At 53.1% G+C, this 27,821-nt stretch overlaps 1 protein-coding gene across 4 annotated transcripts in view; it reads left to right on the plus strand.

The window, feature by feature from the left end:
* Positions 1 to 27,386, plus strand: part of ppox (protoporphyrinogen oxidase) — a 30,982-nt gene extending 3,596 nt beyond the window's left edge. The window contains exons 1-13 of one of the 4 annotated variants that reach the window (XM_078420757.1): positions 750 to 768; positions 9,249 to 9,340; positions 10,089 to 10,223; positions 17,288 to 17,403; positions 17,817 to 17,949; positions 18,634 to 18,781; positions 19,278 to 19,471; positions 20,646 to 20,706; positions 21,669 to 21,787; positions 22,190 to 22,303; positions 25,608 to 25,757; positions 26,089 to 26,131; positions 27,074 to 27,386. In XM_078420757.1, coding sequence (XP_078276883.1) covers positions 9,254 to 9,340; positions 10,089 to 10,223; positions 17,288 to 17,403; positions 17,817 to 17,949; positions 18,634 to 18,781; positions 19,278 to 19,471; positions 20,646 to 20,706; positions 21,669 to 21,787; positions 22,190 to 22,303; positions 25,608 to 25,757; positions 26,089 to 26,131; positions 27,074 to 27,201 — 1,428 coding nt within the window. In that variant the 5' untranslated portion in view covers positions 750 to 768; positions 9,249 to 9,253 and the 3' untranslated portion in view covers positions 27,202 to 27,386. Of the gene's footprint in view, positions 1 to 749; positions 769 to 7,568; positions 7,589 to 9,248; positions 9,341 to 10,088; positions 10,224 to 17,287; positions 17,404 to 17,816; positions 17,950 to 18,633; positions 18,782 to 19,247; positions 19,472 to 20,645; positions 20,707 to 21,668; positions 21,788 to 22,189; positions 22,304 to 25,607; positions 25,758 to 26,088; positions 26,132 to 27,073 lie in introns of those variants that run through there. The other 3 variants (XM_078420755.1, XM_078420753.1, XM_078420756.1) reach the window with 3 other exon arrangements.
* The last annotated feature ends 435 nt before the right edge of the window (positions 27,387 to 27,821 follow it).

Genomic DNA, 27,821 nt, shown 5'->3' on the forward strand with positions numbered 1-27,821 from the left:
GACGTAAAGCAGCTCCTACCCTGCACAGGAAACTGAGTGATGGTGAGGGGCCGTGGGTTATTCAGGCATGAACCCAAGCCCAGCTGTCCCTGAACCTCTTCCCTCTCTCTCCCCTTCCCTCCCCCCATAATGCAGCTTGTAGATCTTTGGGGCAAGAATGCTCCCTATTCACAGAAGCATGCTGTGTCTTATTGGCAAACCAATAAAGTACAGTGTCAATTAGCATCTTTGGTGTAAACCAGCATCTGCAGTTTCTTGCTACACACACTGTACAGGTATCAGAGGGACAAGGCAGGGGAATGGGGGGAGATAGATCAGCCGTGATTGAATGGTGGAGTAGGCTTGATGAGCTGAATGGCCTAATTCTACTATTCCTTCTGTACCTTATTGGCAGTATAAGAAAATAACTGCAGATGCTGGTACAAATCGAAGGTATTTATTCACAAAATGCTGGAGAAGGGTTTCTTCAGTCTGAAGAAGGGTCTCGACCCGAAACGTCACCCATTCCTTCTCTCCTGAGATGCTGCCTGACCTGCTGAGTTACTCCAGCATTGTGTGAATAAGTACCCCTTTATTGGCGTGTGTGCGGCAATGGCCACGCAAACTACAAATCCCAAGATCCTCCGGGACGCAGCTGCGCAGTGACCAAAGCCTCTCCAGCGGGGTGGGAGTCTTCTGCCCGGCGGCCAGGGCGCGCGCGCGCATGCGCCGTGCGCTGGTCCTCCGAGTTGCGGACATGCGCGGTGGGGCGGAGGCGGGGAGTGGGAGGTAAGGCTGTGTGCTTGCCTTTGCGCGGTCCGCGGGTCTCGTCCAGCAGTGTGTGCCCCCATCTCACTGCTGGCCCCCAGGCTAGCCTTGTGGCTGGGTGTGGTTGTGCTGGAGACATTGACCGGGCTGGGGGGGGCTGGGGGGGGGAGAGTTCAGTCATGGAGAGAGAGAGCGTGCAGATGCTGGTTGATGGCGAAGTTAGACACAAGAGAGTCCAGAGTAACTCAGTGGGACAGGCACCATCCCAGAGACGAAGGATGGGTGACATTCCACGTCGTGGGACCCTTCTTCACACTGTCCGGGAGAGGAGAACTGCAAAGTAGGCATAACCTGAGGAGCTATCGCAGTGGGCCAGACAAACACACCTCCCTCCTGTCCGAGTGAGGAGGAGGAGGAGGAGGAGGAGGAGAACTTCTGTCTGAAGCTTGGTTCCGACCCGCAACGTCACCTCTCATTTCCCCCAAGAGATGCTGCCTTCCCCACTGTGTTACTCCAGCACTTTGTGTCAATAGACAATAGGTGCAGGAGGAGGCCATTCGGCCCTTCGAGCCTGTACGCACCGCCATTCAATGTGATCATGGCTGATCATTCTCAATCAGTACCCCGTTCCTGCCTTCTCCCCATACCCCCTGACTCCGCTATCCTTAAGAGCTCTATCCAGCTCTCTCTTGAATGCATTCAGAGAATTGGCCTCCACTGCCTTCTGAGGCAGAGAATTCCATAGATTCACCACTCTCTGACTGAAAAAGTTTTTCCTCATCTCAGTTCTAAATGGCCTACCCCTTATTCTGAAACTGTGGCCCCTTGTTCTGGACTCCCCCAACATTGGGGACATGTTTCCTGCCTCTAACATGTCCAACCCCTTAATAATCTTATACGTTTCGATAAGATCTCCTCTCATCCTTCGTTTCGATAAGATCTCCTCTCATCCTTCGTTTCGATAAGATCTCCTCTCATCCTTCGATGGAGAGAGATGAGTCGGCCAGGTTGTTTTCACTAGAGGGAAGCAATGCTGTGAGCGTCGTCGAGTTTATTGCCATGACCACAAGTACGGTGAGGTACAGGTATAATGAAAATCTTGCAGCACCATCACAGGCACAAAGACTCGTACAAACACAACACAAATTACGCAAGAGTGCCCAATTTGATCATCTTTTTCTCATGATTGGGGTATCAAAAATAAGCGGGCACAGATTTAAGGTGAAAATAATTTACGAAGAGTAGTTTTTAAAGGGATCTGAGGGATGAGTTTTTTTTTAACAGCGTGGTTGATATCTCGAACTTGTTACGAGAGAGATGGGGAATCGGATACAATCACTATGTTTGAGACATTTGGTATTGGTTTATTTTTGTCCAGAGGCGTTGAGATAAAGTGAAAAGCTTTGTGGGCTATCCAGTCATATAGTACTATACATGAGTACAATCAAGCCATATGAAAAATAGTGCAAAACGATTGGAGCATCTAAGGTTTGGATGAGAGGATTGTGTCACCTATCTAAGAATGCTGATGACACAGCTTGTGATATTGTGGGGTGTAGGAGGACGGGTGGTTCCAGGGTGAAGGAGGGGACGGGGCAGGTGGAGAAATGTGATCTCATCCTCTGTAACAGAAGGAAACAGAAAGCTGGAGGAAGATTTGGACAGAGAGAGACAGGACATTGGTGTGAAGGGGGCCAGGGGGTCCCTGGAACCACTCACTGGACGTTCCCCTGCAGGAAGAGCAGCAGTCAGGAGGGGGCCTTCACTGCGAGAGGGGTTGAGTCCTGGAGTTGAGGCGTCTCGCTCCAATTAACCGGGGCCCGGGGGAGTCCGCACCTGGAATATTGTGGACAGGTCTGGGCTCCCCACCTGAGGGAGGAACAGGTGACGGAGGGAGTGCAGCAAAGGGTCACCAGTTCAATTCCCGAGATGGGGGGTTTGTCCCAGAAGGAGAGAGGAAGCAGACTGGGGCCGTCCTCTCTGGAGTTTAGAATGAGAGGTGATCTCACTGAAGCCTCCCAACTCCTTCCAGGGCTCGACAGGGTGGGTGTGGGTTGTGGGGGGTGCAACTTTGGTCAATAGTGTTGACATCAAGAATGGCAAGAGGCCGGAGCCAATGGAGTCATATTCAAACCTGCGAGACATTTTGAAGACATTGAAGTGACTTCAATATGACTCCGTTGACTTCAGCTTCTTGATATTCATGATGCTGTCACTTTTGGCCACAGTTGCAAATGGAAATCTGTCTAAAGCTGTCAAATGTACAATAGCATACTCAGGTGTTTCTGTTGTTTGAACTGCAAAATAATTGTTCCCTGGGTTGTGCAGCATGGAATGCAAACTGACTTGTTTGAAGACACTGGGTCAAATGTAAAGGCATGTTTGTGTTCCACATGATACTGAGTGATGGCGGGGATAGCTGAAATTTGAAATTTGTTTCACAATGCTTGCACTTCCCTAAGCTCCTATCGTTTTTGCAGCAAAGATGCATCAAACGCCTGAATTCTTGCCTTGCAAACCGATGCAGTTATTCAACATTTTGCCGTTCTAAATTTTCTGAACGCATTTAACTGATTATGTTTACAATTTTACTTAACTTTACTGGATAAACTGGAAAAGTTACCACACATTGACAAAACAAAGAATTCTCGTAGTGTCCAATTTCTAGTGCTAGTTTTAGAGAAGAGAGTTCAGAAATATAATCACTTGAATCAATTGATCACTTTAAAAAAAAAAAAAAATCATCAGAGCAGGCTTTCTCTAAACCAAACCAACTCCCCCCCCCCCCCACAACTGAAATATATCCCATGCAAACACCCCCAACAACCAAAATACACCCCTCCCCCACAAACCACATACGCCCCCACAATCATGTAACCCTTGCCACTCAATTTAGGCACCCTTCCCACTCAATTTACATACTCCCCCGCTCAAATTTGGTACCACCTCACCTCCTCCCCTTCATTCAATTATTTAAATATTTCCCCTCTCACCTTAAACCTATGCCCTCTATTGTTGGACCCCCTAATCCCGGGGAAAGGCCTGTGACCATCCATCTTTTCTGCACCCCTCATCACTTTATAGACCTCTATAAGGTCATCTCACAGCCTCCTACGCTCCAAGAAAACAGTCCCGGCCTAAATCCTCCAGTCCCGGCCTAAATCCTCCAGTCCCAGTAGCATCCTCCTGCAATTGTTACTGCACCTTTCCCAGCTAAATACACACACACACACGCACCAATATTCTGGCAGGCAGGTTTGCTAGTGTGACACCTGTGGCTTTAAACTAAGTAGTGGGGGGGAGGGGTTAACAAATTGTGAATATGAAGATGAGGTAAAAGGGAATACAGGAGATATTGCAAAAGACTCTCGGAAGAATGGGAACAGAAGTTCTAGAGCGGAAAAGAAATTAAGGGCAGGGCCAATTGTGAACGATGTGAGAGGGGAGGTAAATACAGAAGTTAAAGTGTTGTACTTAAATGCGCGTAGTATAAAAAATAAAGTGGATGAGCTTGAGGCTCAGTTAGTCATGGGCAAGTATGATGTTGTAGGGATCACTGAGACATGGCTACAAGAGGACCAGGGCTGGGAACTGAATATTCAGGGGTACACAACGTATAGAAAAGACAGACAGGTGGGCAGAGGGGGTGGGGTTGCTCTGATGGTAAGGAATGATATTCATTCCCTTGCAAGGGGTGACATAGAATCAGGAGATGTTGAATCAGTATGGATAGAAATGAAAAATTGTAAGGGTAAAAAGACCCTAATGGGAGTTACCTATAGGCCCCCAAACAGTAGCCTCGACATAGGGTGCAAGTTGAATCAGGAGATAAAATTGGCGTGTCAAAAATGTAATGCTACGGTGGTTATGGGAGATTTCAACATGCAGGTAGACTGGGAAAATCAGGTTGGAAATGGACCCCAGGAAAGAGAGTTTGTAGAGTGCCTTCGAGATGGATTCTTAGAACAGCTTGTACTGGAGCCTACCAGGGAGAAGGCAATTCTGGATTTAGTGTTGTGTAATGATCCTGATCTGATAAGGGGACTAGAGGTAAAAGAGCCATTAGGAGGCAGTGATCACAACATGATAAGTTTTACTCTGCAAATGGAAAGGCAGAAAGGAAAATCGGAAGTGTCGGTATTACAGTATAGCAAAGGGGATTACAGAGGCATGAGGCAGGAGCTGGCCAAAATTGATTGGAAGGAGGCCCTAGCAGGGAAGACGGTAGAACAGCAATGGCAGGTATTCCTGGGAATAATGCAGAGGTTGCAGGATCAATTTATTCCAAAGAGGTGGAAAGACTCTAAGGGGAGTAAGAGACACCTGTGGCTGACAAGGGAAGTCAGGGACAGCATAAAAATTAAGGAGAGGAAGTATAACATAGCAAAGAAGAGTGGGAAGACAGAGGATTGGGACTCTTTTAAAGAGCAACAAAAGTTAACTAAAAAGGCAATACGGGGAGAAAAGATGAGGTACGAGGGTAAACTAGCCAATAATATAAAGGAGGATAGCAAAAGTTTTTTTAGGTACGTGAAGAGGAAAAAAATAGTCAAGGCAAATGTGGGTCCCTTGAAGACAGAAGCAGGGGAATTTATTATGGGGAACAAAGAAATGGCAGACGAGTTAAACCGTTACTTTGGATCTGTCTTCACTGAGGAAGATACACACAATCTCCCAAATGTTCTAGGGGCCGGAGAACCTAGGGTGATGGAGGAACTGAAGGAAATCCACATTAGGCAGGAAATGGTTTTGGGTAGACTGATGGGACTGAAGGCTGATAAATCCCCAGGGCCTGATGGTCTGCATCCCAGAGTACTTAAGGAGGTGGCTCTAGAAATAGTGGAAGCATTGGAGATCATTTTTCAATGTTCTATAGATTCAGGATCAGTTCCTGTGGATTGGAGGATAGCAAATGTTATCCCACTTTTTAAGAAAGGAGGGAGAGAGAAAACGGGTAATTATAGACCAGTTAGTCTGACATCAGTGGTGGGGAAGATGCTGGAGTCAATTATAAAAGACGAAATTGCTGAGCATTTGGATAGCAGTAACGGGATCATTCCGAGTCAGCATGGATTTACGAAGGGGAAATCATGCTTGACAAATCTACTGGAATTTTTTGAGGATGTAACTAGGAAAATTGACAAGGGAGAGTCAGTGGATGTGGTGTACCTCGACTTTCAGAAAGCCTTTGACAAGGTCCTACATAGGAGATTAGTGGGCAAAATTAGGGCACATGGTATTGGGGGTAGGGTACTGACATGGATAGAAAATTGGTTGACAGACAGAAAGCAAAGAGTGGGGATAAATGGGTCCCTTTCGGAATGGCAGGCAGTGACCAGTGGGGTACCGCAAGGTTCGGTGCTGGGACCCCAGCTATTTACGATATACATTAATGACTTAGACGAAGGGATTAAAAGTACCATTAGCAAATTTGCAGATGATACTAAGTTGGGGGGTAGTGTGAATTGTGAGGAAGATGCAATAAGGCTGCAGGGTGACTTGGACAGGTTGTGTGAGTGGGCGGATACATGGCAGATGCAGTTTAATGTAGATAAGTGTGAGGTTATTCACTTTGGAAGTAAGAATAGAAAGGCAGATTATTATCTGAATGGTGTCAAGTTAGGAGGAGGGGGAGTTCAACGAGATCTGGGTGTCCTAGTGCATCAGTCAATGAAAGGAAGCATGCAGGTTCAGCAGGCAGTGAAGAAAGCCAATGGAATGTTGGCCTTCGTAACAAGAGGAGTTGAGTATAGGAGCAAAGAGGTCCTTCTACAGTTGTACCGGGCCCTGGTGAGACCGCACCTGGAGTACTGTGTGCAGTTTTGGTCTCCAAATTTGAGGAAGGATATTCTTGCTATGGAGGGCGTGCAGCGTAGATTCACTAGGTTAATTCCCGGAATGGCGGGACTGTCGTATGTTGAAAGGCTGGAGCGATTGGGCTTGTATACACTGGAATTTAGAAGGATGAGGGGGGATCTTATTGAAACATATAAGATAATTAGGGGATTGGACACATTAGAGGCAGATAACATGTTCTCAATGTTGGGGGAGTCCAGAACAAGGGGCCACAGTTTGAGAATAAGGGGTAGGCCATTTAGAACGGAGATGAGGAAGAACTTTTTCAGTCAGAGGGTGGTGAAGGTGTGGAATTCTCTGCCTCAGAAGGCAGTGGAGGCCAGTTCGTTGGATGCTTTCAAGAGAGAGCTGGATAGAGCTCTTAAGGATAGCGGAGTGAGGGGGTATGGGGAGAAGGCAGGAACGGGGTACTGATTGAGAGTGATCAGCCATGATCGCATTGAATGGCGGTGCTGGCTCGAAGGGCTGAATGGCCTACTCCTGCACCTATTGTCTATTGTCTATTGTCTATTGTCTAATATGGCGACCAGAACTGCACACAATACTTCAAGTGCGGTCTCACCAACTTGTCTTTGTATATTTGCAATGTGACTTCCTGATTCCTGTATTGAGTGCCCCTATTTGAATCCCCTCTTCCTCACCTGCTCTGGCGCTGGAGGGATGATACCGAGTAGTCAATCCCCAGTGCTGTCCCGAGCTTCATGCCGGGGCTGTGTGCAGTCGGAGTGCTTTATTTACAGGGCTGTGTCACGGAGGAATCGCGGGCTGCTCCCTCCTGGTGTGTCGGTGGCTCAGCATTAACAGGCATGGGTTCCTGCAGAGTCCCCTCCCCTCCTGCCTGCTAGCTGCACTGTGTGGAGGGAGATAACAAGAAGGGCCCGCTGTCGCTGACCCACCTCTCCGCCCAGTCTCCCACAAAGCCCCAAGGTTCCTGCCTCGTGGCAGCTTCACCGGGAATCCACGGGAAGACGGCCGCAGCTTACCGGTAGGAAGCAGAGGGTCTGCTTGGTCAGGGGCTACAGGGTGCACTCCTGATCATCCTGCTATTGGGAGGGTGCTATTGAACAGCAAAGGACGCAGCGAGGATTCACTGGGATGCTACTGGGACTGGAGGGCTTGCAATATAAGGAGAGGCTAGACAAGCAGGAAGTCTTTCTCTGGTGGGGGGGGGGGGGTGACCCAGAGGCATAAAATTACGAGGTGTGGAGATAAGTTGAATTGTCACAGTGTTTTCTCCACGGTAGTAAAACTAGAGGGCATGGGTTTAAAGTGCGAAGGGAAAGGTTTAAAGGGGATCTGAGGGGCAACCTTTCACACAAAGGGTGGTGGGTAAGTGAATGAGATGCCAGAAGAATTGGTAGAGGCAGGTACAATAACAATTTTTAAAAGACATTTGGACAGGTATATGGATAGGAAGGTTTTGGAGATATATGGGCTAAATGTAGGCGAATGGGACTAGTTCAGGAAGGCACTGTGGTCGTGGGCGAGTTGGGGTGAAGGGACTGCTCAGTGCTGTCCAACTCTGACTCTGTAACTGGGGGGTTGCTGGGATTCTTTACCTCTGCTGCTTGAAACATTGTTTACTTGGCATCATGTTTGGCACGGACATGGTGGACCGAAGGGCCTGTTGCTGTGCTATACTGCTCTATGCTCTAAGTGCAGCCTGCACAACGCAGAAGCTGGCTGTGACACAACTGTGGTGGGTCAGTGAGGAGGAAAGACCACAGGGAGATGCAGAGGATCTGGGCAGCTGGGCATGGAAGTGGCAAATGCATTCACACGGGTGAGTGTGTGATGGTGGTTTGGGAGGTGAAGCATAGTTAGGAATGCACAATAAATGAGGGGTGGGGTTGTGGAGGGGGAGGGGGAGGGGGAGACTGCATACCCACCGATCCCTAAAGGTGCAGGACAGCTCAACGTGGGTTAGAAGGACAAGGCTGTTTGCTTTCCTTCAGACGAGGCTCAGGGCACAAGGGCAGGGAGGGGGTGCAGGAACCGTGCTCTGCACCAGTTAGACCTCAGCCTGATACTGCGGAGAGTTCTGGTCACCGTGTCGCAGGGGGACGGGGTCAGACTGGAGAGGGTCTGGGACACTGCTTGACAGGAGGGTCATGGAGACAGAGAGCATGCCCACAGTTACACAGCACTCGTGGCTGGGCTTGAGAGCAATGAGAGAGGAGTGGTGGTGTCCGTCATCTGATGGCCGAAAGGCCTGACTGTCACTCCAACAACAGGTCACCAGAAACAGAAACAAACCTGTTAAACAGCAGCAAGCCACTCGCCGCCTTGGGCAGGCCATGTACAGGGAGAGGCAGGTCGACCCGGCTCTGCGGAAACATTGCAGATAAAGGAACTTGCTGTGTCACCCTGATAAACAGCCAGGCGCAGTGAGCACAAACTCAGACGTGAGAGCTCAGCAAGGAAGGCACATTCACCAGAGTGTCCAAGTGTTCCAGCTCCCTCTATGTTCCCTCCACCTACCTTTGTCTCCTGCTTCTCCCTCCTCTTCTCCCTCTCCCACACCCTCCTGTTCCCACCTCCCATTCCCGCCACCACCACACTCCCCCCCCCCCCTCCCTCTGTCGCACGGGCCTCCGCCCCTCATGTCTCTGGGCCTTACCCTGCTCTCCATCATCTCCCTGCAGGTCTGATGCCGCGCACCGTGGTCGTTGTGGGAGCTGGTGTCAGTGGTCTTGCTGCTGCTCTCCACCTCAGCAGAGTTGTACCTGCTGCCAAGGTAACAGCGTTCCCTGCCCTGATGCCCCCCCGCCCACCAACCCACCCCTGGCGGCGCTCACGCGCAACCCCTCCCCCCGGTGCTCCCCCACCCACTGCCCCTTCCCCCGGTGCTCCCCCACCCACTGCCCCTCCCCCGGTGCTCCCCCACCCACTGCCCCTCCCCCCGGTGCTCCCCCACCCATTGCCCCTCCCCCCGGTGCTCCCCCACCCACCGACCCTTCCCCCGGTGCTCCCCCACCCACTGCCCCTCCCCCCGGTGCCCCCCCACCCACTGCCCCTCCCCATGTGCTCCCCCACCCACTGCCCCATCCCATGTGCTCCCCCACCCACTGCCCCTCCCCATGTGCTCCCCCACCCACTGCCCCTCCCCGTATGCCCCCTCACCCACCGACCCTCCCCCAGCACCCAGGATAAAATCCCAGCGCCCGACCTTGTGACGTGCGTGGAAATTCTGCTTGGTTCTAACCCAGGTAACTACAGCATCCCTGACACAGGGACAAGACCCAAACGGCAGTAATCCTTCATCCACTGTTTACTTCCTCTTCCACTTTATCCCACCTTCCTCCTTTCCCATTGGCCCTGCTCCCAATCCCCTATTTCTCTTCCCTCTAATCCCTGACTCTCGGTTGCCTGCCGTACCTCCCTCCCTTCGTTCCTCCCCCCTTCCCTCCCCCCCTTCCCTCCCCCCCTTCCCTCCCCCCCTTCCCTCCACACTTCCATCCTTCAATCCTCACTTACCTGTCCAGGTGCTGCTGCTGGAAGCGAGTGATCGCACAGGCGGTTGGCTGCAGACCACACGCACCGAGGAGGGGGCAATATTGGAGCACGGACCCAGGGGAGTCCGATCTACCGGGGCAGTGGGCACGAACACACTCCAACTGGTGAGGGAGAGGGTCTGCCATCGTGATGCGGTCTGGGACCGGGGCCGGAGGGGGGGGGGGGGGGTCACCAGCATTGGACATCTCCGGGAGTGAGTTACAGGCTGCGATCCATGCGAGGGGTTTGTGGGTTTATTTATATTATGACAGATCTCTCAGATCTAATCCAGGCGTTGGGTCTTATTTATAGAATATCAGATCACTGGGAATGAATTAAATGCTGGGATCTAATCGAGAGGTTCGGACTTCATGTGTTTTGAATGTTTTGACAAAACATTAATGTTTTGATGCTCTATCTCTAAACTGAACAAAACTAACTAACAGATTATGTGGAAACATAGAAAATAGGTGCAGGAGGAGGCCATTCGGTCCTTCGAGCCAGCACACAGGAAGTGATAGAGCATAGAACAGTACAGGAACCTTCAGCCCACAATGTTTGCGCTGAAGATGATGCTAAGTTAAACTGAACTCATCTGCCTGTATATAATCCATATCCCTCCATTCCTTGCACTTCCTTCTGTCTATCTGTAAGCCTCTTAAATGGCAGAGGTGCCAACACAGATCTCTGCGGAACTCCACTGGTCACAGACCGCCAGCCAGAATATTTACCTTCCACCACACCCCTCTGTCTTCTCTGAACAAGCCAATTCTGAATCCATATGACCAAGTCATCGTGTCTCCCATGCATCTTAATCTTCTGGATCAGCCTACCACGAGGGACCATATCAAAGGCTTTACTAATATCCATGAATACAGCATCCACCACCCTACTGTTGGTGTGTGCTGTATAATAACAGAAGCCGTACACCTAGATAGTAAACCTTAGTCTTTATTAACTACTTTGGCAGGTACGACCTTATGCCTGCACGTCGTACTTACACTAACTCGAGTCACGCCAACAGCAGTCACTCCAAAGCCCAAAGGGGCGTAACTACAACAGCATGACACATAACATGAGTGACATCATTACACTAATCTACATCCTCCCTCTTAAAGAATTAACAACGATACAGACACATAAACTGAGCATGTATAACAATCGGTGACAAACTGGAGGAAAGTTAAACATAGTCCGGAAACTTCACAACCGGCCTGCAAACACGACCAGCACGTGTACGATAGAGACCATCTCCATTCCTCTTCTCTGGGGAGAGAGCAGGTGATTCCACAGGCGAGGGAGACTGAATCAATGTCCCTGGAGACGAAGCAGCAAACTGTGGAACAGGCGATGAATCTGGAGGCGAAGATGGAACAGGCAAGGGAGCTGTTACAGGCATGGATTGCCGTGCTGGCAAAAGCATGCGAGTGCCAGTAGGCGCAAAGGGAAGCGAACTTGTACCATCTGGATTATATTGAGGAGGAACTGGCTCGTTCACAGGCAGGATGTGTCTCCTGTTACGTCGGTAGGTACCGCCATCGGCACTAACGATATATGAGCGTGGCTCTGAAGCAATTCCAGAAACGACTCCGATACGGTCATGGCCTCTGTCAGTCTGTAAGCGGACTACCTGTCCTTTGGTCAGCGGTGGCAGTGGCCTACTTGTCTTGTCAAACCATCATTTCTGAATGTCACGCTTCTGTTGCAACCTGGATTGAACCTCCTCCGGTGGAAACACTTGTGGGACTAAAGCCTGATTGGCTACAGGCACTGTGGCACGGGTTTGCCTTGACAATAAACGTTGAGCGGGTGAACCCAAGATGGGGTCACAGGAGATGTTGCGTAAGTTAAGCAGATCCAGGAATATGTCCGATTTTGCTCTGTACGAACGTTCCATGAGCTGTTTAGCACTTTTAACAGCCCGTTCAGCCAGCCCGTTAGACTGGGGATATTCGGGGCTGCTGGTGATATGGTGAAAATTCCAGTGTCCAGCGAACTCCCTGAATTGTTGGCTGGTGAATTGACTACCGTTGTCAGTTAGCAGTTTGACTGGGGATCCGTGGACTGAAAAGTGGCGAGATAACTTTGAAATCACTCCGCTGGAAGTGGGGCTGCTGAGAAAATCAATGTCGAACCATCCTGAATAAGAATCCACGAGCACCAGGTATTGTTTGCCCTGCCAATCAAATATGTCAGCTGCGACATGTAGACCACGGGAGCTCAGGTACCGGATGTGGAAGAAGTGGCTGCTTTTGTTGGTGAGGGGCCAAACTGTTACACACTGCACAGGATGCCACATTCTCGGTGATGTATTCAGCCATGCCAGGCCAGTGAAACATGCTTTTCGCCCGTGAGACAGTGGCTTCAGCACCCGGGTGTCCCGCATGGACAGCGTTAAAATACCAGTGGTACAGCGAGGCAGGAACCACGGCCTTGTGTCCTTTTAAAATGATGCCATCTTGCAGCACGAGCTCATCTCGGACAGCAAAGAAGGGCCGGACTGGCAGCGGAACATTGTAGTGCTTGTCTGGCCAGCCGCACTTAATGACGGAGGTTAGGGACCGTAGCGTACTGTCAACAGCAGTGTGGGCAACCAGGTCCTCCATGCAGGACGAAGGGATAAAAGACACACTCATCACCACGAAGTCGTCATCCGGTGAGGGCGGACCCTCGCAGGTCTTCCGGGGTGCACGCGGAAGAGTATCGGCCAGATACATATCCTTACCGCGTTTGTGGATCAGCACCATGTCATATTTCTGGAGTTGCAGTAACATTCGTTGTAGGCGCGCTGGAGAGGTGTGGATAGGTTTTTTGACAATGCTGATTAGAGGTTGGTGGTCAGTTTCAATTGTGACAGTGTGGCCAAAGACAAAATCGTTAAATTTCTTGCAGGCAAAAACAACCGCTAACAGCTCTTTTTCAATTTGGGCATATCGTTGTTCTGTGTCAGTCATGGTGCGTGAAGCATAGGCAACAGGCTTATTGCCATTGCCATCATTCTGAAGGCATGCAGCGCCCAGCCCGTGTGGTGAGGCATCACAAGTAAGAGTAATCAGTAGTTTAGGGTCAAAGTAAGCCAGAGTCGGAGCATTAAACATCCGCCTTTTAAGAGTGTCAAATGCTGTCTGTTGTTGCTCGTGCCAAGTCCAAGCAGTGTCCTTGTGCGTAAGCTGGCGTAATGGGGCCGAAATTTCACTGAAGTCCTGAATGAATTTACTCAAATAGTTGGCCATGCCAAGGAATCTCTGCAAACTAAGCACGTCTGTGGGTGCTGGAAACTCGTTGATAGCACTAGTTTTCGCTGGATCAGTTTTGAGGCCGTCTTTAGTAAATATATGACCTAAGTATTTTACCTCATTCACTCTGAACTTGCATTTCAGAGGATTTAGCTTGAGATGGATGGCCTGGGCACGCTTCAACACTCTTGAGATGGATGGCCTGGGCACGCTTCAACACTCTTGAGATGGATGGCCTGGGCACGCTTCAACACTCTTGAGATGGATGGCCTCGGCACGCTTCAACACTCTTGAGATGGATGGCCTGGGCACGCTTCAACACTCTTGAGATGGATGGCCTGGGCACGCTTCAACACTCTTGAGATGGATGGCCTGGGCACGCTTCAACACTCTTGAGATGGATGGCCTCGGCACGCTTCAACACTCTTGAGATGGATGGCCTGGGCACGCTTCAACACTCTTGAGATGGATGGCCTCGGCACGCTTCAACACTCTTGAGATGGATGGCCTCGGCACGCTTCAACACTCTTGAGATGGATGGCCTGGGCACGCTTCAACACTCTTGAGATGGATGGCCTGGGCACGCTTCAACACTCTTGAGATGGATGGCCTGGGCACGCTTCAACACTCTTGAGATGGATGGCCTGGGCACGCTTCAACACTCTTGAGATGGATGGCCTGGGCACGCTTCAACACTCTTGAGATGGATGGCCTGGGCACGCTTCAACACTCTTGAGATGGATGGCCTGGGCACGCTTCAACACTCTTGAGATGGATGGCCTGGGCACGCTTCAACACTCTTGAGATGGATGGCCTGGGCACGCTTCAACACTCTTGAGATGGATGGCCTGGGCACGCTTCAACACTCTTGAGATGGATGGCCTGGGCACGCTTCAACACTCTTGAGATGGATGGCCTGGGCACGCTTCAACACTCTTGAGATGGATGGCCTGGGCACGCTTCAACACTCTTGACAGATTGGCATTGTGCTCGTTGACTGTTTTTCCAGCAATGAGGATATCGTCCACTACAATGGAGCACGGGTAGCCCGCAAACAATTGCTCCATGGCTTGTTGAAATACTTCACTGGCAGAACATATACCAAAAGGCATCCTAAGAAATTTATAGCGTCCGAATGGAGTGCTGAAAGTCGTCAGCTTAGAGGAGTTGAGTTCCAGTGGGATCTGCCAAAATGAGCTCTTGGCATCTAGCACCGTGAATACAGTTGCTTCAGCCATCTGCGCAGCAATCTCATCCACAGTGCGCATGGGATAATGTGGTCGTTTGATCGCTGCGTTTAAGTCCTTGGGGTTGATACAAATCCGTATCTCGTCTTTGTTCTTCTTAGCAGCGACAACCATTGTGGAGACCCAGTCTGAGGGGTCAGATACGGGAGTAAGCACACCCAGAGACACCATTCTGTTTAGTTCACTTTGAACACGATCCCGCATAGCGTGGGGAATCCTATGAGCTGGACGAACAACTGGGATGACCTCAGGGTCAATGGTAATTGTGTACCTGACAGGCAGCTTGCCCAGCTTGTCGTTGAACAAATCTTTGTATTGCGTGAGAATTTGACATGTAAAATCACAGTCTGTAGTCAGAGGACAGACAGAAGGGCTGAAAGCGATCAAACCCATATCTAGGCATGCATCAGCACCCAGTAGGGATGGTACATCCTCACGTACCACGTAAAAATCCCGCGACATGTGAACCTCCACAGTTGAAGCAATTATCGATCAATCTTAACTTGGTGACTGGCAGTTGAGATAAACCCGTAGAAGCTTGATAAGACATGCTGGCTGCATTAATTTCACGAGCAGCAGAATGTCCCAGAGTTTTTATGTGAACATCAGTCAATTCAGCTATGCGACAGCGGTTTTCAGCAGCCGCTAAGGTTAGGTCAACTTCCCGCAGTAATTCATCGCGCACCTTATCATTCAGTATGCCATGGATTAAACGATCGCGAACAAGACCATCGTGAATATCTCCAAATTCACATCGACTAGAGATATGCTTGAGCGCACTAACATATAACTCAACTGGCTCTCCTTGTTTTTGATTCCTTGAAAAGAATTTATGGCGTTCAATGCTCACATTGATTTGTAACTCACATAATTGTCGGAATTTACGCAGGAGACATTCAGGGTCACGGATAGACTCCGCAGCAATTTGGACACCATTGGCATCAACTCTAGCCGGTGCATAGTGAAATCTTCTGGCACGACGAGCAGCCTCCGTGCCCGCCAAATTAAGAAGGATTGACGCACGAAGAGCAGGGACAGCCGCAGGGTATGCAGCTTCTATGTAGATTGACAAATCCTCTTCAGAAACGCGATACCGTTCCGCAAGATCTGCATCAAACACCAAGATCTCCGGTTTCCTGAGAGCAGAAGCCATCGCACAAAGTAGAAAAATAACAAACTAAGATAATCCCACTTCTGACACCATGTTGGTGTGTGCTGTATAATAACAGAAGCCGTACACCTAGATAGTAAACCTTAGTCTTTATTAACTACTTTGGCAGGTACGACCTTATGCCTGCACGTCGTACTTACACTAACTCGAGTCACGCCAACAGCAGTCACTCCAAAGCCCACTGGGGCGTAACTACAACAGCATGACACATAACATGAGTGACATCATTACACTAATCTACACCTACCTTCATCAATCTCCTTCGTCACCTCCTCAAACAATGCCATCGTTAGTTAGACACATCCTGCCATATACGAGGCTGTGTTGGCTCTCCCTAATTAGCCGATTCCCAAATGGGAGTAAATCCTCTTTGAAGATTTCTCTCCAGTAGTTTCCCCACCATAGATGTGAGCCTCGCCGGCCTATAGTTCCCTGGATTCTCTCTTAGTTCCCTTCTTAAATAAAGGAACATCATGTGCCATTCTCCAGTCCTCCGAGAAGGAACAATGATCCTCGTCAAGGCCCCCTCAGCAACCTGGGATAGATCCCATCAGACCCTGGGGACGCCCATCTTAATGCTCTTCAAGAGCCTAAGCACCACCTCCATAATCACATAATACATAATCACTTTGTCTCAATGGACAAAATAGTGTCCATTTTAGCGGCACGGTGGCGCAGCGGTAGAGTTGCTGACTTACACAGCCAGAAACCCAGGATCGATCCTGACTGGGTGCTTGCCTGTACAGAGTTTGTACGTTCTCCCCGTGACCTGCAGAAGTTTTCTCCGGGATATCCGGTTTCCTCCCGCACTCCAAAGCCATACAGGTTTGTAGGTTAATTGGATGGGTATAATTGTAAATTGTCCCAAGTGGGTGTGCGGGGATCGCTGGTTGGCGCATGGTCCCAGGAATGTGTAGGTTAACCTATGATGAGCATTTGTCAGCACTGGGCCTGTACTCGCTGGAGTTTAGAAGGATGAGGGGGGACCTCATTGAAACATACAGAATAGTGAAAGGCTTGGATAGAGTGAATGTGGAGAGGATGTTTCCTCTAGTGGGAGAGTCTAAGACTAGAGGTCATAGCCTCAGAATTAAAGGATGTTCTTTTAGAAAGGAGACAAGGAGAAATTTCTTTAGTCAGAGGGTGGTGAATCTATGGAATTCTTTGCCACAGAAGGCAGTAGAGGCTGTCAGTGGATATTTCTAAGGCAGAGATAGATAGATTCTTGATTAGTACAGGTGTTCAGAAGTTATGGGAAGGCAGGAGAATGGGGTTAGGAGGGAGAGATAGATCAGCCATGATTGAATGGCAGAGTAGACTTGATGGGTTGAATAGCCTAATTCTACTCCTATTACTTATGACCTTAAGACTCAGTGGGTCGAAGGGCCTGTTTCCAGGCTCTCTAAACTAGAACTAAACTTTGGGAAACTTGCTCCAAAATTGACACTATTTTGGGAGTGAATTACAGGGTGGGATGTACTTCAAAAGGTCACCTTCATTTTCCTTTTTCCTCTTCCTTTCTGTTTCACCTCCAGGTTTCTGAGATTGGTTTGGAAAGTGAACTGCTTCCAATCACTTACAAGGATGCTGCAACCAAGAATAGATACCTCTTCGTTGGCGGCAAGCTTTGCAAGTTGCCTGCTAGTATCAGGTAGATGACCATAGCGATGATCAGCCTTTGGTTCTCAGTCACCTACAGTCCAGTCGCTCGACCCACCATTGCACTGTGAGCCCATCTCGGCACGGTGCTCCCTGTGCGGTCTGACCCAGGGAGATGGAGACGGTGAACTGCACGGTGCTCCCAGTGTGGTCTGACCCAGGGACACAGACCTCTGCACTATCCATTTGTCCTCAATTTCCAGAGTGCAACAGATGGGGATTCACAGGGGGGCGGGGTGGGCATGTGGAGGGAGGGTCAGTTGGGTGGTCAAGGGGAGGGTCAGAGGTTGGGGGGGTTAGTCGGGCAGGGCTCTGAGACCAGGACTGGGCAGGGATTCTGGCCACAGTTAGGCTCCCATGGACAGCCTCTGTGTTGACAGATTCTTGCCCCTCTTCCTCATGCAGGAGTGCGTTCAGCAGGTTACCCCCATTCTCCCAGCCTCTGGCCTGGAGCCTGGCCCGGGAACCCATCGTGCCACGGGGCAAGGAGGAGGATGAGAGTGTGCACGCGTTCTTCACCCGCAGGTTCGGGGCCGAGGTGAGAGTCCTTGGAGGAGTAGGGCAGCGTGTATCCATCCCCAGCAGCCCCCACACTCGCTCCCCAGCTCCCACTCTCCCCCACACACCCTCCCTCCCACCCCCTCCCCCACACCCCCTTCCCCCCCATACCCCCTCCCTCCCCACACCCCCCCTCCCCCCCCGCTCCCCCCCACACCCCTCCCCCCACACCCCGTCCCCCACACACTGCCCCACCCCCACACACTGCCCCCACCCCCACACACTGCCCCCACCCCCACACACTGCCCCCACCCCCACACACTGCCCCCCCCACACACTGCCCCCACCCCCACATACTGCCCCGACCCCCACACACTGCCCCCCCCACACACTGCCCCCACCCCTACACACTGCCCCCCCCCACACACTGCTCCCCCCTCACACTGCCCCCACCCCCACATACTGCCCCCCCCCCCACACACTGCCCCCCCCCTCACACTGCCCCCACCCCCACACACTGCCCCCCCCCCACACACTGCCCCCCCCCACACACTGCCCCCACCCCCACACACTGCCCCCCCCCACACACTGCCCCCCCCCCACACACTGCCCCGACCCCCACACACTGCCCCCACCCCCACACACTGCCCCCACCCCCACATACTGCCCCCACCCCCACCCCCACACACTGCCCCCACCCCACGCTGACTCTGCTCTCCCACAGATGGCGGACTATGCTGTGGACAGCCTGTGTCGAGGGATCTTTGCTGGTGACAGTCGGAAGCTCAGTGTCCGCTCCTGCTTCCCCCCGCTCTTCCAGGCGGAGAGGAGCTGGGGCTCCGTGCTGCTCGGCATGTTGGTTGGATCAGGAGGTGAGTGAGTCCCACTTCCCTCCACCCCCCTCCCCCTCGCTGCCCTGCCTGTCTCTCCCCTCTCCGTCCTCCCCATCAGCCGCCCACACATCTCCCATCACATCGCCCCTCCCCCACTATGCTTTGCCCGGCCTCTCTCCGTTGCCCTCCTTCCCTATCTCTGCCCTCCCTCCCCCTCCATCCCTCTCTCCCTCGATCCCTCTCTTCCTCCATCTCCTGCTCCCTCTCTCCCTCCCCCCCTTCTTCGCTCTATCTTCCTCCTCCTGTCCTGGCACCCCTCCTTCGCCGAGCCCCTCCTCCCTCCCTCCTTCCTTCGCCTGCCACCCTCGCCCTCCCCTCCCTCCCTCTTTTGCCCAGCCCCACCCTTCTTCGCTCAGCCCCCTCCTTTATTCTGCCCCCTTCCTTCCCTCCCTCCTTCATCCACCTCCCTCGCTCGCTCGCCCATCCCCTTGCCTCCTGCAACAAGGGCCTTTGGCCACTGGCTGTCTCTGTGCAGCTGTGAAGTGGGACGGAGCGCGGACGGAGGTGATGGAGCGTGCGCGGCGCGAGGGCTGGGCACAGTGGAGCCTACGCCGGGGGATGCAGAGCCTGCCCGAGGCCATGGAGGCTGCCTTACGGACCAAGGCAGTGGAGATCCACCTGCACACCCCCGTCACCGGACTACGAGCCGCTGCCGATGGAGGCTGTCAGGTGGGGCAAGTGGAGGGCAAGTGGTTCATTGTCAGATGTACCCACCACACAACAGTCACATCATGTACTCACCACACAATAAAGCTGCCTAACTCAGTCTGAAGAAGGGTCTCGACCCGAAACGTCACCCATCCCTTCTCTCCCGAGATGCTGCCTGACCTGCTGAGTTACTCCAGCATTTTGTGAATAAATCGATTTGTACCAGCATCTGCAGTTATTTTCTAACACCACACAATAATAACAGCTCAGTAAACACAACACACATACAGAAATATATAATAATTATAATACAACATATAAACTGTAATATTACGTAACCAAAGACACAGTCCATCGAAGAGTAAGATAGACAGAAAATGCTGGAGTAACTCAGCGGGTCAGGCAGCGTTCTGGAGAAAAGGAATAGATGACGTTTTGGATCGAGACCCTTCTTCAGACTGATGATGAAATGTCACCTATTCCTTTTCTCCAGAGATGCTGCCTGACCCATTGAAGATAGACGCAAAATGCTGGAGTAATTCAGTGTAAACCGGCATCTGTAGGTCCTTCTGACATAGAAGATTAATGTTGCTCAGGTTTGTGTTGTGCAGTGTTCAGGAGCCTGACAGATGCTGGGAAGAAGCTGTTCTTGAATCTGGTCGATGGGGTTTTCAGGCTCCTGTACCTTCATCCTGACAGTAGTAACAAAACGATTTGGTGCCCTGGGTGGGGTGGGTCTTTGATATGGGCTGCCTTTTTGAGGCAGCCCCTCGTGTAGATGCCTTTGATGGTGGGGTGGTCAGTAGCTGTGTTGGGCCGGGCAGTGTCCACCACTCTTTCCTGACCAGATACTGTCCCTTGTTGCTGGGTATCTGTGTTAGATATCACCCCCAAACTCTTGGATTGGTGCCTATTCTGTAACCCACTGCCAAGGATCTGTTACTCTCTGTATAAGCCCCAACCCTGGGTGAGTTGTTGGCCTGTAACCCACTCTCAGGTATGTGTTATTCTGTGTATAAACCCTGACTGCCTGGGTGAGATGTCAGCTTGAAATCCACTCCCAGAGGTCTGTGTATAAGCCCCAATCCTGAGTGGGGTCTCGGCCTGTAACCCACTCCCAGGGGTCTGTTATTCTGTGTATAAGCCCCGATCCTGGGTGGGGTCTCAGCTCCGTGTCGTGGGTTTGTCTTTGCAGGTGCTGACAGAGGGAGGGATCCTGGCAGCGGACCACGTTTTCTCTGCGCTTCCTGCAGGAGGTAGGTAGAGTGGAGCAGCGGCCCCTGGCCCCAGTCCCTGTGTGTGCAGCCCCAGTCCCTGTGTGTGTGTGCAGCCCCTGGCCCCAGTCCCTGTGTGTGCGGCCCCTGGTCCCAGTCCCTGTGTGTGCGGCCCCTGGCCCCAGTCCCTGTGTGTGCGGCCCCTGGCCCCCGTCCCTGTGTGTGCGGCCCCTGGTCCCAGTCCCTGTGTGTGCGGCCCCTGGCCCCAGTCCCTGTGTGTGCGGCCCCTGGTCCCAGTCCCTGTGTGTGCGGCCCCTGGTCCCAGTCCCTGTGTGTGTGGCCCCTGGCCCCAGTCCCTGTGTGTGCGGCCCCTGGCCCCAGTCCCTGTGTGTGCGGCCCCTGGCCCCAGTCCCTGTATGTGCGGCCCCAGTCCCTGTATGTGCGGCCCCAGGCCCTGTGTGTGCGGCCCCAGGCCCTGTGTGTGCGGCCCCTGGCCCCAGTCCCTGTGTGTGCGGCCCCTGGCCCCAGTCCCTGTGTGTGCGGTCCCTGGCCCCAGTCCCTGTATATGCGGCCCCAGTCCCTGTATGTGCGGCCCCAGGCCCTGTGTGTGCGGCCCCTGGCCCCAGTCCCTGTGTGTGCGGCCCCAGGCCCTGTGTGTGCGGCCCCTGGCCCCAGTCCCTGTATGTGCGGCCCCAGGCCCTGTGTGTGCGGCCCCTGGCCCCAGTCCCTGTATGTGCGGCCCCAGGCCCTGTGTGTGCGGCCCCAGGCCCTGTGTGTGCGGCCCCTGGCCCCAGTCCCTGTATGTGCGGCCCCAGGCCCTGTGTGTGCGGCCCCTGGCCCCAGTCCTTGTATGTGCGGCCCCAGGCCCTGTGTGTGCGGCCCCTGGCCCCAGTCCCTGTGTGTGCGGCCCCAGGCCCTGTGTGTGCGGCCCCTGGCCCCAGTCCCTGTATGTGCGGCCCCAGGCCCTGTGTGTGCGGCCCCTGACCTGTGCTCTCCTCCCGCAGTGCTGGGCCCGCTGCTGCCCCCTGCCTGGCGACCGCTGGCCCAGGCCCTGGGCAAGATCGGCAGTGTCTCCGTGGCTGTGGTGAACCTGGAGTACGAGGGACTAGTGCTGTCTGTCACGGTGAGCAAAGCACCTCCGCGATGCCCCCTTCCACACTCCTTGTTCCATTCTCGCCCGCCCCCGCCCCTCCCGCTCTCACCCCTTGGTGACCACTCCACCCTCCACGTCGGCCCCTTCCACACTCCTCCTGCCCCCCCCACTGACCCAATCTCACCCGCTCCTCCTTCCCACTCCACTCCACTCCACACAGCATCCCTCCCCGCCCCACTCTCTTCCCCCCTCGCTCTCCTCTCCCCCTTCACCCCATCGCACTCTCCCCACCCTCCTTTCTCTCTCTCTCCCCACCCACCTCACTCTCCCAATCCCCTCCATCACTCTCACTTTCTCCTCCCCGCTCTCACTTTCCCCTCTCACTCTCCCCCCTCAGTGCCAGTTGTCTAATTCTCCCCCCCTTCCCCACAGGGCTTCGGACACCTGGTTCCGTCGGGTGAGTGTGGGGAGATTCTGGGCGTTGTCTACGACTCCTGCAGCACCCCCCAGCATGACCGATCGGGACCACCAACCACCAGACTGACGGTACGCATCCCTGCCGGGTGGGTGGGAACGTCGGTGGGCACGGTGTCAAGTACTGTGGGTGAGGGTGGGTGTATAAGTGGGCACTGTGACAGATACCCACTGAATGCATTGTGGTGGGTGTATGGATATGCCCCCCTTGGTGAGGTAGGTATATCAGTGGACACTGGGACAGATACCCTGGTGGATGAGGGTGGTGCATCAATGGGCACTGGGTTAGATATCCACCAGGTGAAGGTGGACCAGTGGGCATGGTGTCAGATACCTCACTGGGTGATGGTGGACCAGTGGGCATGGTGTCAGATACCTCACTGGGTGAAGGTGGACCAGTGGGCATGGTGTCAGATACCCCACTGGGTGAAGGTGGACCAGTGGGCATGGTGTCAGATACCTCACTGGGTGAAGGTGGACCAGTGGGCATGGTGTCAGATACCCCACTGGGTGAAGGTGGACCAGTGGGCATGGTGTCAGATACCCCACTGGGTGAAGGTGGACCAGTGGGCATGGTGTCAGATACCTCACTGGGTGAAGGTGGACCAGTGGGCATGGTGTCAGATACCTCACTGGGTGAAGGTGGACCAGTGGGCATGGTGTCAGATACCCCACTGGGTGAAGGTGGACCAGTGGGCATGGTGTCAGATACCTCACTGGGTGAAGGTGGACCAGTGGGCATGGTGTCAGATACCCCACTGGGTGAAGGTGGACCAGTGGGCATGGTGTCAGATACCTCACTTTTTTTTAATATATCAAAAAATACATTATTCAAGTAATAAATATTTACAAAACATCTTTTTAACAACCCCATCCGACATTTCCGGAGGTTACACATTCAATACAGGTATTCATTTCTATATCTATATCTATCATTTTATTTCATACATGTTAAAAGACATCAATTAAAAAACAAAATAAACAACAAAAAAACCAGAAGAAATACAAAGAATTTCATCCATTACTTAACGTCTTTACATGTGTGAAAAGGAGTAGGAAGAAGTGTGGACTTATTTAATCCGACCCCCATTCCCTAATCAATATTTATCAAGTATTATCTATAATAACTACTACCTAAAATACATATATAACTACATATATACTCACTCACCCCTACAATCATATGAATATACCTATTTACACAATAATTTCCCAATTACCATTGAAATTTACACAGTATCCCTTATTTGGAGGGGCGTCTCCACCACCCCCATGTCCAGCAGCGGAAGCACCCTAGACTGTGGTCCTCCCCCACAGGGCCTTGGCGTTGGCTGCACCAAGCTTCAGTGCGTCCCTCAGCACGTATTCCTGCAGTGGGCAACATTCCTTGGCAGACAGCTCGCTCCGCTGGGAGGTCAACAAAGCTCGGGCAGACCAAAGAGCGTCTTTCACCGAGTTGATCACCTTCCAGCAGCACTTGATGTCACTGGGTGGGTGTGGGTATATCAGTATGCACTGGCACAGATACCTGACTAGGTGGGTGAGTGTATCAGTGGGCACTGTGTCAGATACCCCACTGGGTGAGGGTGAGTGCATCGGTGAACACCCCTCTGGGTGAAGGAAAAAACAAAACTGCAGATACTAGTTTAAATCGAAGGTAGACACAAATTTCTGGAGTAACTCAGCGGGTCAGGCAACATTGCTGGAGAGAAGGAATGGGTCGGGTCGAGACCCTTCTTCAGACTGATGACGGGGAGGAAGCAGGGCAATGATTGGATGTAGTCAGAGACGGGAAGACTAGTGGGAGAACTAGGAAGAGGGAGGTGATAGAGAGGGAAAGCAGGGACTATCTGAAGTTAGAGAAGTCAGAGTGAGTGAGGCCCAGCGCAAATTGGAGGAACAGCGCCTGATATTTCGCTTGGGTAGTTTACACCCCAGCAGTATGAACATTGACTTCTCTCCACAGGGACTGTCACCTCTCCCTCCAGCCCCCACCAATCTCATCACACTGTGCCTTCCATCCTCTCCCAGCGTAGGCTTATGGAACACTCTAGTCACTGACTTGCTGAGTACAGAAACAGATCCTTCAGCCCACTATGTCCCTGCTGACCATCACGTACCCATCTACACGCATCCCATTGCCCAACAATGTTCAGCAGCCACCTCTATCTCAGCGGTTTAAGTGCTCATCTGGGGACTTTTGTGAGCGTCCTTGCCTCGACCACCTCTTCACAATCCAACCATCCTTTGGCGGAAATTAAATCGTCAGATCCTCAAAACCTCTCACTCTTCACCTTGAACCTGAGGTTACAGATATCTCTGAAATGAGGAGATGTTTTCTGCTCTCACCCCTAGCTCTGCCCCTTGTAATTGCCTGCCTCTTATAATTGTGTACACCTCATTCAGCCCCCCTTCCTGGAGGAAGGACATGCAATACTCTAACTGCAGCCCAACCAATGTTTTATATAGTTGTACCAGGACTCCCTGCACCCACTCTGCACCCTGACTACTGAAGGCCAGCATCCCATGCGCTGTCTTCACCACCTTCTCCACATGTGCTGTCATTTTCAGGGATCCTTGGCTTTGTTTGGGAAGGAACTGCAAATGCTTGTTTACACCAGATAGACACAAAATGCTGGAGTAACTCAGTGGGTCTTGACCCAAAACGACACCCATTCCTATCCAAAGAAGTATAAGAAAATAACTGCAGATGCTGGTACAAATCGATTTATTCACAAAATGCTGGAGTAACTCAGCAGGTCAGGCAGCATCTCGGGAGAGAAGGGTGCCGTTTCGGGTCGAGACCCTTCTTCAGACTGACCCTTCTTCAACCTAGCCAAAGAAGGATCCTTTATTCCTTCACGCTACCTGGAATCTCACCCAACTCCTTTCATTAGACTTCTCAACGTGCATCACCCATGCATGACGAGATTAAATTCCATCTAATTGCCCAATTTACCAGCCGCTCAATCTCATTCTGTAGCAGCCTTGCTGTTAACAACACCACCAATTTTCTTGGCATCTGTAAACGTAATCTCCTGATGTGACTAATTGCAGCCCTCGGGACTCAGTATTGAATTCAGATAACGAGCCTTTCCACTTTGTGCCTCTTGCCCCAGCATGGTTTCCTCCTCTCTCCCCTGCTCATCTTACAGTTTTCATTCACCTCTAAGCTTTATGCCACTCTGTCGGAGACCAGCACCAGAGCGTGTCATTCAATCCTGGTCTCGGCATCATGTTTGACATTGTGGGCTGAGGGGCCTGTTCCTGTGCTGTGCTGCCCTTTGTGTCCGACCGGGACAGTTTTTTGGAGATGGGGGTCTGTGAGAACAGTTGCCCTGGGTTTCGTCTCCCTGACTGGCTCCATTCTCGACAGGTCATGATGGGTGGATCGTGGTTCACTGGTGCATTTGGAGACCCACAAAGAGTGTCAAAGGAGCATCTGCTGGAGCGAGCCAAGGAGACTGTGCAGGAACAACTGGGAATCACCGGACAGCCACTAACAGCTATTGTCAAAGTGCACAAGGTGAGAGAGGGTGGCAGCTCGGCAAAATACGATTGTGGGGTTGGGGGCACGGGTCAGACTCCCTCTACACTGTCCCGTCACACACTCCCGGGGCACGGGGCAGACAGCGCAGTGCTCCCTCTACACTGACCCGTCACACACTCCCGGGGCACGGGCCAGACAGCGCAGTGCTCCCTCTACACTGTCCCGTCACACACTCCCGGGGCACGGGTCAGACAGCGCAGTGCTCCCTCTACACTGTCCCGTCACACACTCCCGGGGCACGGGCTAGACTCTGAGTGAAGATCGCCCCGTTTTTATTTCTAACTTTCCCCATGTTTTTGGCACACAGGATTGTATCCCGCAGTATGAAGTCGGACACTGGAAACTCCTGGGTAAGTGTGCTGAGCTACCTGCAGTGTGACCAGGTCTGCCTGTGTCAGCACCGCTCCAGCCCCGTGCTCTTGGCTTGCCCCCCTCCCCAGTGTGACCAGGTCTACGTGAGTCGGCACCACTCCGTCCCACACCCTCGACTCCCCCCCGGCCACCAGACATGGCCAGCACAGAGAATGACATCCACCTCACCAAACGTGCCATTAAATGTCGTTTGTGCGAGCCACCATCGTGGCATTGCCTCCCACACTGGCCTGCAGGTAGGTGGGCATGACCTCCCAAGCTCTGCCCACCTACCTCTCTACTCCAGGCTCAGCAGACAACATCACGGAGCACCCAACATTGGCAGAATGGCATCCATCCCCCATCTGCCACCAGCCTTCACTGCCACTCTTCCCCTGCATGAAACCTCACCTCTATCGTGTTTGGGTGTTCCCCCTCCTTGTTGGGCACACCACGAATCCCTCCCTGTCTCTGTAAAGCTCCCTCCAGTCGAAAACCTCCTTCCTTGTCTCTCTCATCTGTGATACCAACATCCCACCGTCTCCCCCCCCCCCCCACAGCTTTCTATAACCTTCCGACCCTATACCCCATCCTCTCTAACTTACTATACTTATAGCCCTCCCTGTCTCTGTAACCGCCCTCTGCCCCTTACACCACTCCCTCCTCAAGCCAGTAGCCTTCCTCCAACTGTGTACCTCTTCAAACACCGACGCCATTCCCCATCTCTCTATCTCTGCAACCATATCCGACCTCTCTAGCGACCTCTGGCCCCTACACTCTCTCCCCCTCCCCTCCCCCCACCTCTCTTCCCCTCCCCTCCCCCCACCTCTCCCCCCCTCCCCACCTCTCCCCCCTCCCCCATGCTGAAACCACCGAACTCTCGTGTCCTGCTGTGACTCTGCTCTCTCCTTACCCCACTCTCTCTCTCCCCACCCCCACAGCTGACATCTCCGAGTGGACTGCCAGCCACCATCTCCCGCTGACGCTGCTCGGTGCGTCGTACGACGGCGTGTCGGTCAACGACTGCATCTACCAGGCGCAGCGCGGGGTGGAGCGGCTACGGGGGTGAGGGACACCGCCGCCGGCCCCAGGCCGATGGCCGGCCCCAGGCCGATGGCCGGCCCCAGGCCTATCGCCGGCCCCAGGCCGATCGCCAGCTCACTCTCACAGACTCGCCACCCACAGAGAGAGAGGTCCTCGGCTCCTGCACCGGACAGCTTGGGCCGGGGGGGCGTGGGCAGTGACTCGGCGAGGAGGGGAGGGCCGGGCCGGGCCGGGCCGGGCCGGGGGGACGTGGGCAGTGACTCGGCGAGGAGGGGAGGGCCGGGCCGGGCCGGGCCGGGGGGACGTGGGCAGTGACTCGGCGAGGAGGGGAGGGCCGGGCCGGGCCGGGCCGGGGGGACGTGGGCAGTGACTCGGCGAGGAGGGGAGGGCCGGGCCGGGCCGGGCGGACGTGGGCAGTGACTCGGCGAGGAGGGGAGGGCCGGGCCGGGCCGGGGGGACGTGGGCAGTGACTCGGCGAGGAGGGGAGGGGAGGGCCGGGCCGGCACACAGCAGATGGTGGAGCCGCGACTGCATTCGGCAGCGGGGATGGGGATGGGCAGAGGAGTGGCCCACACTGTACAATACAGGGAGGTGACGCGAGGCACCGTGTGTGTGTGTGTTTTATCGCCCAGCGCGTCGTGTCAG

The sequence above is a fragment of the Rhinoraja longicauda genome, chromosome 24 (genome assembly GCF_053455715.1).
Source record: "Rhinoraja longicauda isolate Sanriku21f chromosome 24, sRhiLon1.1, whole genome shotgun sequence".
Taxonomy (NCBI): domain Eukaryota; kingdom Metazoa; phylum Chordata; class Chondrichthyes; order Rajiformes; family Arhynchobatidae; genus Rhinoraja; species Rhinoraja longicauda.